The sequence below is a fragment of the Scyliorhinus torazame genome, chromosome 12, assembly GCF_047496885.1.
Source record: "Scyliorhinus torazame isolate Kashiwa2021f chromosome 12, sScyTor2.1, whole genome shotgun sequence".
Classification (NCBI taxonomy): Eukaryota; Metazoa; Chordata; class Chondrichthyes; order Carcharhiniformes; family Scyliorhinidae; genus Scyliorhinus; species Scyliorhinus torazame.
The window spans coordinates 68,552,274-68,572,507 of NC_092718.1; the positions used below are offsets into that span (position 1 = coordinate 68,552,274).

Below are 20,234 nucleotides of genomic sequence, written 5' to 3' on the forward strand. Positions count from 1 at the left end.
GATTCTGAAAACACGGTCCGAGACGTCACGGACCCTGGCACCCGGGAGGCAACATACCATCCGTGAGTCTCTTTCGCTGCCACAGAACCGTCTATCTGTCCCTCTAACTATCGAGTCCCCAATAACTATTGCCCTCCTGCTCTCCCTCCTTCCCCTCTGAGCCACAGGGACGGACTCAGTGCTGGAGATCTGTTCACCATGGCTTACCCCTGGTAGGCCGTCCCCCTCAACAGTATCCAAAACGGTATACTTGTTACTGAGGGGAACGGCCACAGAGGATCCCTGCACTGAGTCCTCCCAGCCCCTCTCACCGTCACCCATCTATCTTGATTCTTCGGAGTAACTACATCCCTGAAGCTACTATCTATGACCACCTCTGCCTCCCGAATGATCCGAAGTTCATCCAGCTCCAGCTCCAGTTCCCTAACGCGGTTTCTGAGGCGCTGGAGATGGGTGCACTTCCCACAGGTGAAATCAGCAGGGACACTGATGGCGTCCCTCACCTTAAACATTCTGCAGGAGGAACATTGCACTGCCTTCCCTGCCATCCCCTCTAGATAAAAAAAGAAAAAGAAAGAAAGAGCTTACCTGTTATTCACTCTGCCCCTCAGGTTAAAGGCGGTGGAAGGGTGGGGGACACTACAAGTATAGTGTCTAGGGTTTAGAAACTGCCCAACTTAAATACAGGTAAAAATAAAACACTTAACCAGCAACCACTGCGCCCCACATGAGGACAGCAATCTGCTGTTACGGGCTTGCGCAAACAATTTTAATCTTTACTACTTGCCCAGCAGTCACTCTGTCCTCACTCCGACCGGATTCAGCTGGAAACTCCCAACAGTAAGTTTTTTTTAAATGTTTTACTCCCCTTCTCAGCAAGCACTCACTCAGCAACTACTGCACCCCGCACGATAACACTTCAGGGAAAAGAAAAACTACTTACCAGTCACCAGCCAATCACTTACCTGCAGGCTGTGACGTCACGGTTCAACTTCTTTCTACTTCTACCTGCCCTCGCGTCTCCCTCTTGACCTTTTCTCGGCTGGGGTCCTTACAGTGATTGTCTTTTTTTTTGGTTAGAGGAGGAGGGAGGGAAACACTGAAGAAGTGTTTCGGGTTTAACTGTCACCTTTCTGCACTATAAAAATAAAAACAAAATATTGCGGGTGCTGGAATCTGAAGCAAGTACAGAAGATGCTGAAAAAACTCACTATGTACATCCGGCAGCATCTGTAGGGAGAGGAAAAAGAGTTCATGCTTCGCCTCATTGATTAAAGAGGATATTTACACAATATTGAGGCAAGATATTAGCACAAGACAATGTGGAATCTGTCTGGGTCGAGTTAAGAAACACCAAAGGGCAAAATCATTCATAGGGGTGCTATACAGACCACCAAACTGCGGTGGTAATTATGGGAATAGCGTTAGACAGGAAATCAGAGATGCATGTGATAAAGGGACATCTGTGATTATGGGTGTCTTTAATCTGCATTTACATTGGGTGAGTCAAATTAGCCACAGTACAATAGAGGAGGAATTTCTGGACTGTGTGCGGGATGGTTTTCTGGACCAATACGTTGAGGACAACAAGGGAACAGGCCATCTTGGATTGGGTGTTGTGCAATGAGAAAGGATTAGTTGGCAATCTAGTTATGGGAGAATCCTTGGCGATGAGTGGCCATAATATGACAGAATTCTTTATCAAGGTGAATAGTGAGGTAGTTGATTCTGAGACCAAGGCCCTGAATCTCTACAAAGGAAACTATGATGTTATGAGGCATGAGTTGGCCATGACGGACTGATAAACATTACTGAAAGGAAAGACAGTGGACAGGCAATGGCAGGCATTCAAGGAACGAATAGGTGAACTCGAAAAGCTCCTAATTCTTATCTGATGCAAGAGTAGAAAGGGAACTGTGGCCAAACCACAGGAAGCACGGCAGCACAGTGGTTAGTACAGTTGCTTCACAGCTCCAGGGTCCCAGGTTCGATTCCCGGCTTGGGTCACTGTCTGTGCGGAGTTTGCATTTCCTCCCCGTGTCTGCGTAGGTTTCCTCCGGGTGCTCCGGTTTCCTCCCGCAGTCCAAAGATGTTCAGGTTAGGTGGATTGACCATGCTAAATTGCCCTTAGTGTCCAAAAAGGTTAGGTGGGGTTACTGGGTTACAGGGATAGGGTGGATGTGTGGGCTTGGGTGGGTTGCTCTTTCCAAGGGCCGGTGCAGACTGGATGGGCCGAATGGCCTCCTTCTGCACTGTAAATTCTATGATTCTATGATTCTACCAGGGAAATTAGAGGTAGTATTAGATTCAAAGAAGAGGCACAAAATTAGCAAGAAAAAGTGATAGTTTAAAATTCACCAAAGACAGACCAAGGGATTGAGTAAGCAGGGGAAAAAACTATTTGATAGTAAGCTAGTGGGGAACATAAAAACTGAGTGCAAACATTTCTGGAGATATGTAAGAGAAAAAGATTGATAAAAACGAATGTAGACCCTTTACAGTCAGAAATGGGAAATTCATAACAGGGAACAAAGAAATGGCTGGTGAACTAAATTCATACTTTGCTTCTGTCTTCACAAAGGAAGACATGAATAATGTACGGAAGTTCTGAGAAGCACAAGTTTTATTGAGGAGCTGAAAAAAATTATTATTACGAAAGAAATAGTTTTGGGGAAATCAATGGGATTGAAGGCGGACAAATCTCCAGGGTCTGATAATCTCCATCCCAGAGGACTTAAGGGAGTGGCCCTAGAAATAGTAGATCCATTGGTGGTCATTTTCCATAATTCTTTGGAATCTGGAATGGTTCCTACAGATTGGAGGTGATGCTCGATCAATGACTCCAGAAGTGAGATTGGATGACAATCGAAGGCTTTATTGGACTAGATGTTTCCCCCAGCAGCGCAGGTACAGAATGCAGCTGCTAGGGAGACACAGACTCTTATACTCCGCCTTACTGGGTGGAACCAGCAGGCCGGCTTCACCAATGATATTGCTGTCTCAGGTACCTCCCACACCAATGGTCTTGCAGCATCAACCTGGGTACCGTAATACCCCTAATACCGACTACCACAGGAGGGTAGCGAATGTAACCCCGCTATACAAAAAGGGAGATAGAGAGAAAACGGGGAACTAGAGACCACATTAGAGCCGATTATTAAGAGTCCATTATCAAGGATTTCATAGCACGGCATTTGGAAAGTTGTGGTATAATTAGACAAAATCAGCATGGATTTCTGAAAGGGAAATCGTATTGACAAATATACTCAAATTCTTTGAAGATGTAACTAGCAGAGTTGGCCTCACCTACTGTCTTTCACCTAGTGCCCTGCCCCTCATCTGGTCCTTCACTTGGTGTCCAATTGCCCAACTACGGCCCTCATGCTCACCTGGTGCACCTCCCCTCACCTGGTGCCCCACCCTCAGAAGCTGCCCTCTTCCTCACCTGATGCCCCCATCTCCTGTTGCCCCGCCCTTCATCTGGTGCCCTATTCCTCATCTGGTGCTCCTCCTCTTGCGTGGTGCCCCATCCCTCACCTGGTACCCTGCCGCTCATCTGGTGCCCTGCCCCTCACCTAGTGCCCCACCCCTCACTTGGTACCCTGCCCCTCACCTGGTGCTTGCCCCTCACCTGGTGCCCACACTTTACCTAGTACCCCACCCTTCACCTGGTGCCCCTCTCCTCACCTGGTTCCCAGCGCCTCACGTGGTGCCCTGTCCTTCACCAGGTGCCTTGACCTTCACCTGGTGCCTCATCCTTCATCTGATGACCTGCTCCCCATCTGCAGCCCCGCCCATCACCTGTGACCCACCCCTCACCTAGTGACCCGCCACTCACCTGGTCACCCGCCACTCACCCACTGCTCTGTATTTCACCTGGTACACCGCCCCTCACTTGGTGACCTGCCTCTCACCTGGTGCTCCACCCCTCACCTACTGCACCACCCCTCACCTAGTGACCTGCCCCATACCTGGTGATATGCCACTCACCCGCTGCCATGCCCATCACCTGGTGCCCCGCCCCCTCACCTGGTGCCCTGCCCCTCACCCAGTGTACTGCCCCTCACTGGCTGACCTGCCCCTCACCTGGTGGCACTCAACTGGTGAACTGACCCCTTTCCTGGTGTCATGATCACTGGCCTAGGCCCTTCTGGCACTAACGCTGAGAGAAATTAGTGCAGGGATTGGATGGCGGCCGCAGATGTCATCGTGACACAAGTTATCTCAGGACAACACATGTCTTCGTATCAGCATTAATCATCACTTAAAATAGTCTGAGGGAGCCACTAAACCACAGCCTAACAGAAGTGTTGACAGGAGGTCTGGGGGATATTTTAGCAGTCGGTTGTAGAGGGATGCAAGATAATGCCTGTCAGTGCTGTCAGTAAATTAGAATCCGAAAACAGATATGACTCTTCATCTCGACTTCTGAAAAACCACATTTAGCAACACTGTCCGAAAGGGGACAAAAACGTATCTGTCTCCTCCAGAGAGAGACAAAGCAAATCAGCAGGACATCGTGGATAGATATAACCCCAGAAAGAATCAGTGGGCTGGATTCTCCATCAGCGGATGCTCCGCTTCACGGCAGTGCACTCACACCCGCCGATTTCCCAACGATTTGGAGGTGGCCACAATGGGTCGGCTGGCAGGACGGAAGATACCGTTGCCGACTGGGGCGCGCAGCACCAGAAAATGGGTGCGCGGGATGGTCAATCCCGCCCAGTGTGTGTGGAACCCGTACCCCAGTGAGAGTCAGTGTGTGTGGAACCTGTACCCCAGTGAGAGTCAGTGTGTGTGGAACCCGTACCCCAGTGAGAGTCAGTGTGTGTGGAACCCGTACCCCAGTGAGAGTCAGTGTGTGTGGAACCCGTACCCCAGTGAGAGTCAGTGTGTGTGGAACCCGTACCCCAGTGAGAGTCAGTGTGTGTGGAACCCGTACCCCAGTGAGAGTCAGTGTGTGAGGAACCCGTACCCCAGTGAGAGTCAGTGTGTGTGGAACCTGTACCCCAGTGAGAGTCAGTGTGTGTGAAACCCGTACCCCAGTGAGAGTCAGTGTGTGAGGAACCCGTACCCGAGTGAGAGTCAGTGTGTGTGGAACCCGTACCCCAGTGAGAGTCAGTGTGTGAGGAACCCGTACCCCAGTGAGGGTCAGTGTGTGTGGAACCCGTTCCCCAGTGAGAGTCAGTGTGTGTGGAACCCATACCCCAGTGAGAGTCAGTGTGTGAGGAACCCGTACCCGAGTGAGAGTCAGTGTGTGTGGAACCCGTACCCCAGTGAGAGTCAGTGTGTGAGGAACCCGTACCCCAGTGAGAGTCGGTGTGTGTGGAATCCGTACCCCAGTGAGAGTCAGTGTGTGCGGAACCCGTACCCCTTTGAGAGTCAGTGTTTGTGGAACCCGTACCCCAGTGAGAGTCAGTGTGTGTGGAACCCGTATCCCAGTGAGAGTCAGTGTGTGCGGAACCCGTACCCCTTTGAGAGTCAGTGTGTGTGGAACCCGTACCCCAGTGAGAGTCAGTGTGTGCGGAACCCGTACCCCTTTGAGAGTCAGTGTGTGTGGAACCCGTATCCCAGTGAGAGTCAGTGTGTGTGAAACAGTACCCCAGTGAGAGTCAGTGTGTGTGGAACCCGTATCCCAGTGAGAGTCAGTGTGTGTGGAACCCGTACCCCAGCGAGAGTCAGTGTGTGTGGAACCCGTATCCCAGTGAGAGTCAGTGTGTGTGGAACCCGTACCCCAGTGAGAGTCAGTGTGTGTGGAACCCGTACCCCAGTGAGAGTCAGTGTGTGTGGAACCCGTACCCCAGTGAGAGTCAGTGTGTGTGGAACCCGTATCCCAGTGAGAGTCAGTGTGTGTGGAACCGGTACCCCAGTGAGAGTCAGTGTGTGTGGAACCCGTACCCCAGTGAGAGTCAGTGTGTGTGGAACCCATACCCCAGTGAGAGTCAGTGTGTGTGGAACCCGTACCCCAGTGAGAGTCAGTGTGTGTGGAACCCGTACCCCAGTGAGAGTCAGTGTGTGCGGAACCCGTACCCCTTTGCGAGTCAGTGTGTCTGATTCTGAAGTTAATGCTCAGTGTATTATTTTCTTTCTCCAGGAAGCTCTTTCTGTTGTGAGTGAAGACCAGGCTCTTTATGAATCTTCATTTGCTGCCTCCCAACTGATGAAGACAGAGATTGGTGATTATAGTCAGCCTGGGAAAACGAGCCCAGAGATGGGGGAACCAGACTGGAACACTCCAACCAGCCGTGTGATGGTGAAGCGGGAGGTTGAGCAAGTGAACGGTTCAAGGTAGGGTAAACAACATCTATACTCTGCAAGTGACCAACGCGGTAGTTATAGTCCCAGAATCTCTTGGTTAGACCACACTGGGAGCACAGTTCTGGTCTCCATATCCTTTGAATAGATCGTACTTGGAGCACTGTGCACAGTTCTGGTCTTCATATCCCTTGATTAGACCACACTTGGAGCACTGTGCACAGTTCTGGTCTCCAAATCCTTTGAGTAGACCGTACTTGGAGCATTGTACACAATTCCAGTTTCCATATCATTTGGTTAGACGATACTTGGAGCACTGTGCACAGTTCCTGTCTCCATATCCCTTTGTTAGAGAAGACCTGGGGCATGACACACAGTTCTGGTTTCTACATCCTTTGGTTAGAACACACTTGGGGCATTGTGCACAGTTTCAATCTCCATATACCTCGGTTAGATCACACCGGGAGCACTGTGCACAGTTCTAGTCTCCATATCCATCGGTTAGACCACACTTGGAGCACTAGGCACAGTTCCAATCTCCTTGTCCCTCAGTTTGACCACACATGGAGCAATGTGCACAGTTCTTGTCTCCGCATTCTTTGGTTAGACCTCACTTAAATCCCTGTGCACAGTCTCGGTTTCCATATCGCTTGGTGACACCACACGTGGGGCACTGTTTACAGTTCTGGTCTCCATAACCCTTGTTTATACTGCACTTGGAGCACTATGCACAGTTCTAGTCAACATAATCCCTCAGTTGGACCACACTTGGAACACTGTGCACAGTTCTGGTCTCCATATCCCTTGGTTAGACCACACTTGGAACACTTTGCACAGTTCTTGTCTCTGTATCGTTTGGTTAGACTGTGCTTAAATCCCTATGCAGAGTCCTGGTTTCCATATTCCTTGGTTCGGCCACACGTAGAGCACTGCATTCATTTCCGGTCTCCATATCCCTCGGTGAAACCAGACTTGGATCACTGTTCACAGTTCCTGTTTCTATATTCCTTGGTTGGAGCACACTTGGAGCACTGTGCACAATTCCTGTCTCCATATTCCTTTCTTCGACCACACTAGGAGCACTGTGCACGGTGCCAGTCTCCATATCCCTCTGTTAGACCACACTCAGAGAGTACTGTGCACAATTCCGATCTCCATATCACTTGGTTAGACCTTACTTAAATCTCTGTCCAGAGTTCGGTTTCCATTCCTTGATTAGGCCACACATAGAGTACTGCACTCATTTCCGGTGTCCAAATCCCTCGGTTAGACCAGCCTTGGATGGATCACTGTTCACAGTTCCCGTCTCCATATTCCTTGGTTGGAGCACACTTTGAGCACTGCGCACAATTCCAGGGCTGGATTCGCTGTTTTAGAGACTAAGTCCTCACATAGGCGTGAAAACGGTGGTCTTTTACGCCGGGAAAACTGGCGCAAAATGGTCGCCGATTCCCCGTTTTGCGGGGGAATGGCAGGGAGGCAGCGTAGAGCTCGCAGCTCTAGCTGCCGATACGGCCCTGAGCATTTACGGATCTGTAGCGGCGCACGCGCACCGCTGCGGCCTGCAGCAGCCACGCTGTGCTTCATGGCAGACTCAGCTCACAGACCCGGACTGCAAATGTAGTGCCCCCCTTCGGCCGCCCACGTGCCCCGGACCACCCGCCCACAGTGTCCCTAGGCCCGAATGAAGCCCCCCTGCCCACAGATTGACCCTCCCCTGACAGTGGCGGTGCTGGAGTGAGTGCGCAGCCACCACGCGAGGTTCCCGGATGGTGTGAGCACACGTAAACCACGCTATCGGAAACTCGGCCGATCGGGGATGGAGAATCACAGGGCGGGCATTCGGCAATGGCCTGCAGCCGTGGATAATCGGCTCAGCGTACTCCTAGAGTACACCACTTCCGCTTTTCAGGGGCAGAGAATACAAAACCGGCGCCACTCCCGATATTGGCATCAAAACACATTCTCTGCCCCATCGCCGAACGCAATTTCAGCGTCAGGGAACAGAGACCAGCCCTGCCTCCATATTCCTCGGTTAGACCATAATTGGAGCACTCTGCATAGTTGTGGTCTCCATATCGCTTGGTTAGGCCTCACTTGGCGCACTATGCACAATTTTGGTCTCCATATCGCTTGGTTAGACCTCACTTGGAGCATTGTGCACAGTTTCAGTCTCCATATCCCTTGGTTAGACCACACTGGGAGCACTGTGCACAGTTCCAGTCTCCATGTCCCTTAGTTTGACCACACTTGGAGCACTGTGCACAGCTCCTGTCTCCATAACCCTTGAATTGTTCACACTTGGAGCAATGTGCACACTCCCAGTCAACATAACTCTTAAATTGACCACATTTGGAGTAGTGTGAACAGTTTTCTCCATATTCCTTGGATCAACCTCACCTGGAGCACTGTGAACAGGTCTGGTCTCCATATCCCTTGGTGGACCACACTGGGAGCACTGTGCACAGTTTTGGTATCCATATTCCTTGTTTCGACTGCATTTGGTGGGCTGTTCACATTTACAGTCTCCATATCCCTCGTTTAGATCAATCTTTGAGCATTGTGCACAGTTCCCATCTCACGTCCCTTTGTTACATCACACTTGGAGCACTGTGCACAATTCCAGTCTGCATATCCCTTGGTTAGATCACACTTGGAGCACTGTGCACAATTCCAGTCTGCATATCCCTTGGTTAGATCACACTTGGAGCACTGTGCACAGTTCCCGTCTCCACACCCCTTGGTTAGACCACACTTGGGGCACTGTGCACAGTTCCCCCCTCCATACCCCTTGGTTAGACCACACTTGGGGCACTGTGCACAGTTCCCCCTCCATACCCCTTGGTTAGATCACACTTGGGGCACTGTGCACAGTTCCAATCTCCATATGGGAACCTGGATTGTAGTTTTAGGGTAAGGGAGAATGAGAGTATAAAGGTCAGGAGCACAGATTTGACGTCGCAGGAGGGGGCCAGTGTTCAGGTAGGTGGTTTGAAGTGTGTCTACTTCAATGCCAGGAGTATACGAAATAAGGTAGGGGAACTGGCAGCATGGATTGGTACCTGGGACTTCGATGTTGTGGCCATTTCGGAGACATGGATAGAGCAGGGACAGGAATGGATGTTGCAGGTTTCGGGGTTTAGGTGTTTTAGTAAGCTCAGAGAAGGAGGCACAAGAGGGGGAGGTGTGGCGCTGCTAGTCAAGAGCAGTATTACGGTGGCGGAGAGGATGCTAGATGGGGACTCTTCTGCCGAGGTAGTATGGGCTGAGGTTAGAAACAGGAAAGGAGAGGTCACCCTGTTGGGAGTTTTCTATAGGCCTCCAAATAGTTCTAGGGATGTAGAGGAAAGGATGGCGAGGATGATCCTGGATAAGGGCGAAAGTAACAGGGTAGTTGTTATGGGAGACTTTAACTTTCCAAATATTGACTGGAAAAGATATAGTTTGAGTACATTAGATGGGTCATTTTTTGTACAGTGTGTGCAGGAGGGTTTCCTGACACAATATGTTGACAGGCCAACGAGAGGCGAGGCCACGTTGGATTTGGTTTTGGGTAATGAACCAGGCCAGGTGTTGGATTTGGAGGTAGGAGAGCACTTTGGGGACAGTGACCACAATTCGGTGACGTTTACGTTAATGATGGACAGGGATAAGTATACAACGCAGGGCAAGAGTTATAGCTGGGGGAAGGGCAATTATGATGCCATTAGACGTGACTTGGGGGGGATAAGGTGGAGAAGTAGGCTGCAAGTGTTGGGCACACTGGATAAGTGGAGCTTGTTCAAGGATCAGCTACTGCGTGTTCTTGATATGTATGTACCGGTCAGGCAGGGAGGAAGGTGTAGAGCGAGGGAACCGTGGTTTACCAAAGAAGTGGAATCTCTTGTTAAGAGGAAGAAGGAGGCCTATGTGAAGATGAGGTGTGGAGTTTCAGTTGGGGCGATGGATAGTTATAAGGTAGCGAGGAAGGATCGAAAGAGAGAGCTAAGGCGAGCAAGGAGGGGACATGAGAAATATTTGGCAGGTAGGATCAAGGAAAACCCAAAAGCTTTCTATAGGTATGTCAGGAATAAACGAATGACTAGGGAAAGAGTAGGACCAGTCAAGGACAGGGATGGAAAGTTGTGTGTGGAGTCTGAAGAGATAGGAGAGATACTAAATGAATATTTTTCGTCAGTATTCACTCAGGAAAAAGATAATGTTGTGGAGGAGAATGCTGAGATCCAGGCTATTAGAATAGATGGCATTGAGGTACGTAGGGAAGAGGTGTTGGCAATTATGGACAGGCTGAAAATAGATAAGTCCCCGGGGCCTGATGGGATTTATCCTAGGATTCTCTGGGAGGCCAGGGAAGAGATTGCTGGACCTTTGGCTTTGATTTTTATGTCATCATTGGCTACAGGAATAGTGCCAGAGGATTGGAGGATAGCAAATGTGGTCCCTTTGTTCAAAAAGGGGAGCAGAGACAACCCCGGCAACTATAGACCGGTGAGCCTCACGTCTGTAGTGGGTAAAGTCTTGGAGGGGATTATAAGAGACAAGATTTATAATCATCTAGATAGGAATAATATGATCAGGGATAGTCAGCATGGCTTTGTGAAGGGTAAGTCATGCCTCACAAACCTTATCGAGTTCTTTGAGAAGGTGACTGAACAGGTAGACGAGGGTAGAGCAGTTGATGTGGTGTACATGGATTTCAGTAAAGCGTTTGATAAGGTTCCCCACGGTAGGCTATTGCAGAAAATACGGAGGCTGGGGATTGAGGGATATTTAGAGATGTGGATCAGAAATTGGCTAGCTGAAAGAAGACAGAGGGTGGTGGTTGATGGGAAATGTTCAGAATGGAGTTCAGTTACAAGTGGCGTACCACAAGGATCTGTTCTGGGGCCGTTGCGGTTTGTCATTTTTATCAATGACCTAGAGGAAGGCGCAGAGGGGTGGGTGAGTAAATTTGCAGACGACACTAAAGTCGGTGGTGTTGTCGACAGTGTGGAAGGATGTAGCAGGTTACAGAGGGATATAGATAAGCTGCAGAGCAGGGCTGAGAGGTGGCAAATGGAGTTTAATGTAGAGAAGTGTGAGGTGATTCACTTTGGAAGGAATAACAGGAATGCGGAATATTTGGCTAATGGTAAAGTTCTTGGAAGTGTGGATGAGCAGAGGGATCTAGGTGTCCATGTACATAGATCCCTGAAAGTTGCCACCCAGGTTGATAGGGTTGTGAAGAAGGCCGATGGAGTGTTGGCCTTTATTGGTAGAGGGATTGAGATCCGGAGTCGGGAGGTCATGTTGCAGCTGTACAAAACTCTGGTGCGGCCTCATTTGGAGTATTGCGTACAGTTCTGGTCACCGCATTATCGGAAGGACGTGGAGGCTTTGGAGCGGGTGCAGAGGAGATTTACCAGGATGTTGCCTGGTATGGAGGGAAAATCTTATGGGGAAAGGCTGATGGACTTGAGGTTGTTTTCGTTGGAGAGAAGAAGGTTAAGAGGAGACTTAATAGAGGCATACAAAATGATCAGGGGGTTAGATAGGGTGGACAGTGAGAGCCTTCTCCCGCGGATGGAAATGGCTGGCACGAGGGGACATAGCTTTAAACTGAGGGATAATAGATATAGGACAGAGGTCAGAGGTAGGTTCTTTACGCAAAGAGTAGTGAGGCCGTGGAATGCCCTACCTGCAACAGTAGTGAACTCGCCAACATTGAGGGCATTTAAAAGTTTATTGGATAAACATATGGATGATGATGGCATAGTGTAGGTTAGATGGCTTTTGTTTCAGTGCAACATCGTGGGCCGAAGGGCCTGTACTGCGCTGTATCGTTCTATGTTCTATGTTCTATATCCTTCTGTCAGGCTAGAATTGGAGCATTGGGAAAAGTCCAAGTTACACGTTATTTTAACGCTATCAAGGCAGTGGGGAAGGTTCAAAAATTTTGGCAAGGATGTGAGCAGAACTGGGAGTTTGTGACTTGTCAGCAAAGATTGAGCAGTCTGGGCCAAGTTCCTCAGTTAAAGAGAAGAATGATTGTGGATCCAATTGAGGCCTTTAAAATGATGAAAGAGTTAAATAGATAACAGGTCAGGAGGAAGCTTCCATTTGTGCTGGGGAAAGGGCAAGGACGAGGGAAGGGTTGGGTTGTGGGTGGAGAAGTCGTGAGAGAGACCATAACTTATCAAATAAGGTCGTCATCATTATATGTAATCTGAAATTCAGGCGAGCTTGACAGACTGTGCAAAGATTTACCTTCAGCATATCCTCCCTCAGTTAAGTGGTCACTGCAGGAACCAGTCTTTAATCATGGTGTAATATTCCTTCTCCCAACAGGGAGTCTCCTGTGGACTGCAGTGTAGTCAGACGGACAAAGATGATGAGTGGAGCTGACACAAATCCAACTCCCTATACAGCTGGTTACAGTGAGCAGAGAGAGAGCCCACCAAACAGCACTGCGAATGAGAAAAGAGTTATTGTTCCTGCAGGTAAGCTGTACAAGTAACAGAGACATTGTTACAGGAGGTAAACAGAGACACAAACACACACACACACACACACACAAATACAGTGACAGGGCAACACACACTGTGACAGGGTAATATCCAAACACACAGTGACATCGTAACACACACACCCACTCAGTGACAGGGTAACACCAAATGACCATGAAACCAATGTTGATTGTCATAAAAACCCATCTGATTCACTAATGTCCTTCAGTGAAGGAAATCTGCCATCATTTGCTGGTCTGGCTTACATGTGACTCCAGACCCACAGCAATGCGGTTGACTCTTCAATGCCCCCTCAAGGACAATTAGAGATGGGCAATAAATGCTGGCACAGCCTGCTATGCCCAGTCCCTTGAATGAATTTAAAAATACTCAGTGACAGGTAACACCCACACACCCAGTGGCAGGGTAACATATACACACAGTGACAGAGTGACACACACACAGTGACAGAGTAACACACACTCAGTGACAGAGTAACACACACTCAGTGACAGAGTAACACACAAAGAGTGACAGAGTGACACACACACAGTGGCAGGGTAACATATACACACAGTGACAGAGTAACACACACACAGTGACAGAGTGACACACGTACAGTGACAGAGTAACACACACTCAGTGACAGAGTAACACTCACTGACAGAGCGACACACGCACAGTGACAGAGTAACACTCAGTGACAGAGTGACACATACACAGTGACAGAGTAACACACACACAAACTCAGTGACACACGTACAGTGACAGAGTAACACTCAGTGACAGAGTAACACATACACAGTGACAGAGTAACACTCAGTGACAGTGACACATACACAGTGACAGAGTAACACACACACAAACTCAGTGACACACGTACAGTGACAGAGTAACACTCAGTGACAGAGTAACACATACACAGTGACAGAGTAACACTCAGTGACAGAGCGACACACGCACAGTGACAGAGTAACACTCAGTGACAGTGACACATACACAGTGACAGAGTAACACTCAGTGACAGAGTGACACATACACAGTGACAGAGTAACACTCAGTGACAGAGTGACACATACACAGTGACAGAGTAACACTCAGTGACAGTGACACATACACAGTGACAGATTAAAACTCAGTGACAGAGTGACACATACACAGTGACAGAGTAACACACACACAAACTCAGTGACACACGTACAGTGACAGAGTAACACTCAGTGACAGTGACACATACAAAGTGACAGAGTAACACTCAGTGACAGAGTAACACGCAGTGACAGAGTGATACACGCACAGTGACAGAGTAACACTCAGTGACAGAGTGACACATACACAGTGACAGAGTGACACATACACAGTGACAGAGTAACACTCAGTGACAGAGTGACACATGCACAGATCGAGAATAACACTCAGTGACAGAGCGACACACGCACAGTGACAGAGTAACATCCAGTGACAGAGTAACAGGCAGTGACAGAGTGGCACACGCACAGTGACACAGTAACACTCAGTGACAGAGTGACACATACACAGCGACAGAGTGACACTCAGTGACAGAAAGACACTCAGTGACAGAGTAACACTCAGTGACACATACACAGTGACAGAGTAACACTCAGTGACACATACACAGTGACAGAGTAACACTCAGTGACAGAACGACACACGTACAGTGACAGAGTAAAACACACATAAACTCAGTGACGCATACACAGTGACAGAGTAACACTCAGTGACAGAGTGACACATGCACAGTGACAGAGTAACACGCAGTGACAGAGTAACACACACTCAGTGACAGAGTAACACACACTCAGTGACAGAGTAACACTAACTCAGTAACAGAGTAACACACACTCAGTGACAGGGCAACACACAAAGAGTGACAGAGTGACACACACACAGTGGCAGGGTAACATATACACACAGTGACAGAGAAACACACACAGTGACAGAGTAACACTCAGTGACAGAGCGACACACGCACAGTGACACAGTAACACTCAGTGACAGTGACACATACACAGTGACAGAGTAACACTCAGTGACAGAGTAACACGCAGTGACAGAGTGACACATACACAGTGACAGAGTAACACTCAGTGACAGAGTAACACACAGTGACAGAGTGACACACGCACAGTGACAGAGTAACACTCAGTGACAGAGCGACACACGCACAGTGACAGAGTAACACTCAGTGACAGAGTGACACATACACAGTGACAGAGTAACACTCAGTGACAGAGTGACACATACACAGTGACAGAGTAACACACACACAAAATCAGTGACACACGTACAGTGACAGAGTAACACTCAGTGACAGAGTAACATATACACAGTGACAGAGTAACACTCAGTGACAGTGACACATACACAGTGACAGAGTAACACTCAGTGACAGAGTGACACATACAAAGTGACAGAGAAACACTCAGTGACAGAGTAACACGCAGTGACACACGCACAGTGACAGAGTAACACACAGTGACAGAGTGACATATACACAGTGACAGAGTGACACTCAGTGACAGAACGAGACTCAGTGACAGAGTAACACTCAGTGACACATACACAGTGACAGAGTAAAACTCAGTGACACATACACAGTGACAGAGTGACACATACACAGTGACAGAGTAACACTCAGTGACAGAGTGACACATGCACAGATCGAGAATAACACTCAGTGACAGAGCGACACACGCACAGTGACAGAGTAACACTCAGTGACAGAGTAACAGGCAGTGACAGAGTGGCACACGCACAGTGACAGAGTAACACACAGTGACAGAGTGACACATACACAGCGACAGAGTGACACTCAGTGACAGAAAGACACTCAATGACAGAGTAACACTCAGTGACACATACACAGTGACAGAGTAACACTCAGTGACACATACACAGTGACAGAGTAACACTCAGTGACAGAGTGACACATGCACAGTGACAGAGTAACACGCAGTGACAGAGTAACACACACTCAGTGACAGAGTAACACACACTCAGTGACAGAGTAACACTAACTCAGTAACAGAGTAACACACACTCAGTGACAGGGCAACACACAAAGAGTGACAGAGTGACACACACACAGTGGCAGGGTAACATATACACACAGTGACAGAGTAACACACACAGTGACAGAGTAACACTCAGTGACAGAGCGACACACGCACAGTGACAGAGTAACACTCAGTGACAGTGACACATACACAGTGACAGAGTAACACTCAGTGACAGAGTGACACATACACAGTGACAGAGTAACATTCAGTGACAGAGTGACACATACACAGTGACAGAGTAACACACACACAAACTCAGTGACACACGTACAGTGACAGAGTAACACTCAGTGACAGTGACACATACACAGTGACAGAGTAACACTCAGTGACAGAGTGACACATACACAGTGACAGAGTAACCCTCAGTGACAGAGCGACACACACACAGTGACAGAGAAACACTCAGTGACAGAGTGACACTCAGTGACAGAGTAACACTCAGTGACAGAGTGGCACATACACAGTGAGAATAACACTCAGTGACAGAGTGACACATACACAGTGACAGAGTGACACATACACAGTGACAGAGTGACACATACACAGTGACAGAGTAACACTCAGTGACAAAGCGACACACGCACAGTGCCAGAGTAACACTCAGTGACAGAGTGACACACGCACAGTGACAGAGTAACATTCAGTGACAGAGTGAAACACGCACAGTGACAAGAGTAACACTCAGTGACAGAGCGACACACGCACAGTGACAGAGTAACACTCAGTGACAGAGTGACACATACACAGTGACAGAGTGACACATACACAGTGACAGAGTGACACATACACAGTGACAGAGTAACACTCAGTGACAGAGTGACACATACACAGTGACAGAGTGACACATGCACAGTGACAGAGAAACACCCAGTGACAGAGTGACACATACACAGTGACAGAGTAACACTCCGTGACAGAGTGACACATACACAGTGACAGAGTAACACTCAGTGACAGAGTGACACATACACAGAGACAGAGTGACACATACACAGTGACAGAGTGACACATACACAGTGACAGAGTAACACTCAGTGACAGAGTGACACATGCACAGATCGAGAATAACACTCAGTGACAGAGCGACACACGCACAGTGACAGAGTAACACTCAGTGACAGAGTAACACGCAGTGACAGAGTGGCACACGCACAGTGACACAGTAACACTCAGTGACAGAGTGACACATACACAGTGATAGAGTGACACTCAGTGCTAGAAAGACACTCAGTGACAGAGTAACACTCAGTGACACACGCACAGTGACAGAGTAACACACAGTGACAGAGTGACACACGCACAGTGACAGAGTAACACTCAGTGACAGAGCGACACACGCACAGTGACAGGGTAACACTCAGTGACAGAGTGACACCTACACAGTGACAGAGTAACACTCAGTGACAGAGTGACACATACACAGTGACAGAGTAACACACACACAAAATCAGTGACACACGTACAGTGACAGAGTAACACTCAGTGACAGAGTAACATATACACAGTGACAGAGTAACACTCAGTGACAGTGACACATACACAGTGACAGAGTAACACTCAGTGACAGAGTGACACATACACAGTGACAGAGTAACACTCAGTGACAGTGACACATACACAGTGACAGATTAAAACTCAGTGACAGAGTGACACATACACAGTGACAGAGTAACGCACACACAAACTCAGTGACACACGTACAGTGACAGAGTAACACTCAGTGACAGTGACACATACAAAGTGACAGAGAAACACTCAGTGACAGAGTAACACGCAGTGACAGAGTGACACACGCACAGTGACAGAGTAACACACAGTGACAGAGTGACACATACACAGTGACATAGTGACACTCAGTGACAGAACGAGACTCAGTGACAGAGTAACACTCAGTGACACATACACAGTGACAGAGTAAAACTCAGTGACACATACACAGTGACAGAGTGACACATACACAGTGACAGAGTGACACATACACAGTGACAGAGTAACACTCAGTGACAGAGTAACAGGCAGTGACAGAGTGGCACACGCACAGTGACAGAGTAACACTCAGTGACAGAGTGACACATACACAGCGACAGAGTGACACTCAGTGACAGAAAGACACTCAGTGACAGAGTAACACTCAGTGACACATACACAGTGACAGAGTAACACTCAGTGACACATACACAGTGACAGAGTAACACTCAGTGACAGAACGACACACGTACAGTGACAGAGTAAAACACACACAAACTCAGTGACGCATACACAGTGACAGAGTAACACTCAGTGACAGAGTGACACATGCACAGTGACAGAGTAACACGCAGTGACAGAGTGACACACGCACAGTGACAGAGTAACACACACTCAGTGACAGAGTAACACACACTCAGTGACAGAGTAACACTAACTCAGTAACAGAGTAACACACACTCAGTGACAGGGCAACACACAAAGAGTGACAGAGTGACACACACACAGTGGCAGGGTAACATCTACACACAGTGACAGAGTAACACACACAGTGACAGAGTAACACTCAGTGACAGAGCGACACACGCACAGTGACAGAGTAACACTCAGTGACATTGACACATACACAGTGACAGAGTAACACTCAGTGACAGAGTGACACATACACAGTGACAGAGTAACACTCAGTGACAGAGTGACACATACACAGTGACAGAGTAACACACACACAAACTCAGTGACACACGTACAGTGACAGAGTAACACTCAGTGACAGTGACACTTACACAGTGACAGAGTAACACTCAGTGACAGAGTGACACATACACAGTGACAGAGTAACCCTCAGTGACAGAGCGACACACACACAGTGACAGAGTAACACTCAGTGACAGAGTGACACTCAGTGACAGAGTAACACTCAGTGACAGAGTGGCACATACACAGTGAGAATAACACTCAGTGACAGAGTGACACATACACAGTGACAGAGTGACACATACACAGTGACAGAGTGACACATACACAGTGACAGAGTAACACTCAGTGACAGAGTGACACACGCACAGATACAGAGTAACACTCAGTGACAAAGCGACACACGCACAGTGCCAGAGTAACACTCAGTAACAGAGTGACACACGCACAGTGACAGAGTAACACTCAGTGACAGAGTGAAACACGCACAGTGACAAGAGTAACACTCAGTGACAGAGCGACACACGCACAGTGACAGAATAACACTCAGTGACAGAGTGACACATACACAGTGACAGAGTGACACATGCACAGTGACAGAGAAACACCCAGTGACAGAGTGACACATACACAGTGACAGAGTGACACATGCACAGTGACAGAGAAACACCCAGTGACAGAGTGACACGTACACAGTGACAGAGTAACACTCAGTGACAGAGTGACACACGCACAGATACAGAGTAACACTCAGTGACAAAGCGACACACGCACAGTGCCAGAGTAACACTCAGTGACAGAGTGACACACGCACAGTGACAGAGTAACACTCAGTGACAGAGTGAAACACGCACAGTGACAAGAGTAACACTCAGTGACAGAGCGACACACGCACAGTGACAGAATAACACTCAGTGACAGAGTGACACATACACAGTGACAGAGTGACACATGCACAGTGACAGAGAAACACCCAGTGACAGAGTGACACATACACAGTGACAGAGTAACACTCCGTGACAGAGTGACACATACACAGTGACAGAGTAACACTCAGTGACAGAGTGACACATACCCAGAGACAGAGTGACACATACACAGTGACAGAGTGACACATACACAGTGACAGAGTAACACTCAGTGACAGAGTGACACATGCACAGATCGAGAATAACACTCAGTGACAGAGCGACACACGCACTGTGACAGAGTAACACTCAGTGACAGAGTAACACGCAGTGACAGAGTGACACATACACAGTGATAGAGTGACACTCAGTGACAGAAAGACACTCAGTGACAGAGTAACACTCAGTGGCACATACACAGTGACAGAGTAACACTCAGTGACAGAACGACACACGCACAGTGACAGAGTAACACACAGTGACAGAGTGACACACGCACAGTGACAGAGTAACACTCAGTGACAGAGTGACACACACACTGTGAGAGAGTGACACATACACAGTGACAGAGTAACACACACACAAACTCAGTGACACACGTACAGTGACAGAGTAACACTCAGTGACAGAGTAACATATACACAGTGACAGAGTAACACTCAGTGACAGTGACACATACACAGTGACAGGGTAACACACACACAAACTCAGTGACACACGTACAGTGACAGAGTAACACTCAGTGACAGAGTAACATATACACAGTGACAGAGTAACACTCAGTGACAGTGACACATACACAGTGACAGGGTAACACACACAAACTCAGTGACACACGT

The 20,234-nt window shown here is 48.5% G+C and overlaps 1 protein-coding gene across 2 annotated transcripts in view; it reads left to right on the forward strand.

Annotated features, from left to right (window-relative positions):
- Nucleotides 1–20,234, forward strand: part of LOC140386467 (retroviral integration site protein Fli-1 homolog) — a 264,866-nt gene that overhangs the window by 116,783 nt on the left and 127,849 nt on the right. For both annotated transcript variants that reach the window (XM_072468838.1, XM_072468839.1), the window contains exons 2-3: nt 6,095–6,288; nt 12,583–12,734. In XM_072468838.1, the coding sequence (XP_072324939.1) occupies nt 6,095–6,288; nt 12,583–12,734 (346 nt within the window). The remainder of the gene's footprint in view (nt 1–6,094; nt 6,289–12,582; nt 12,735–20,234) is intronic.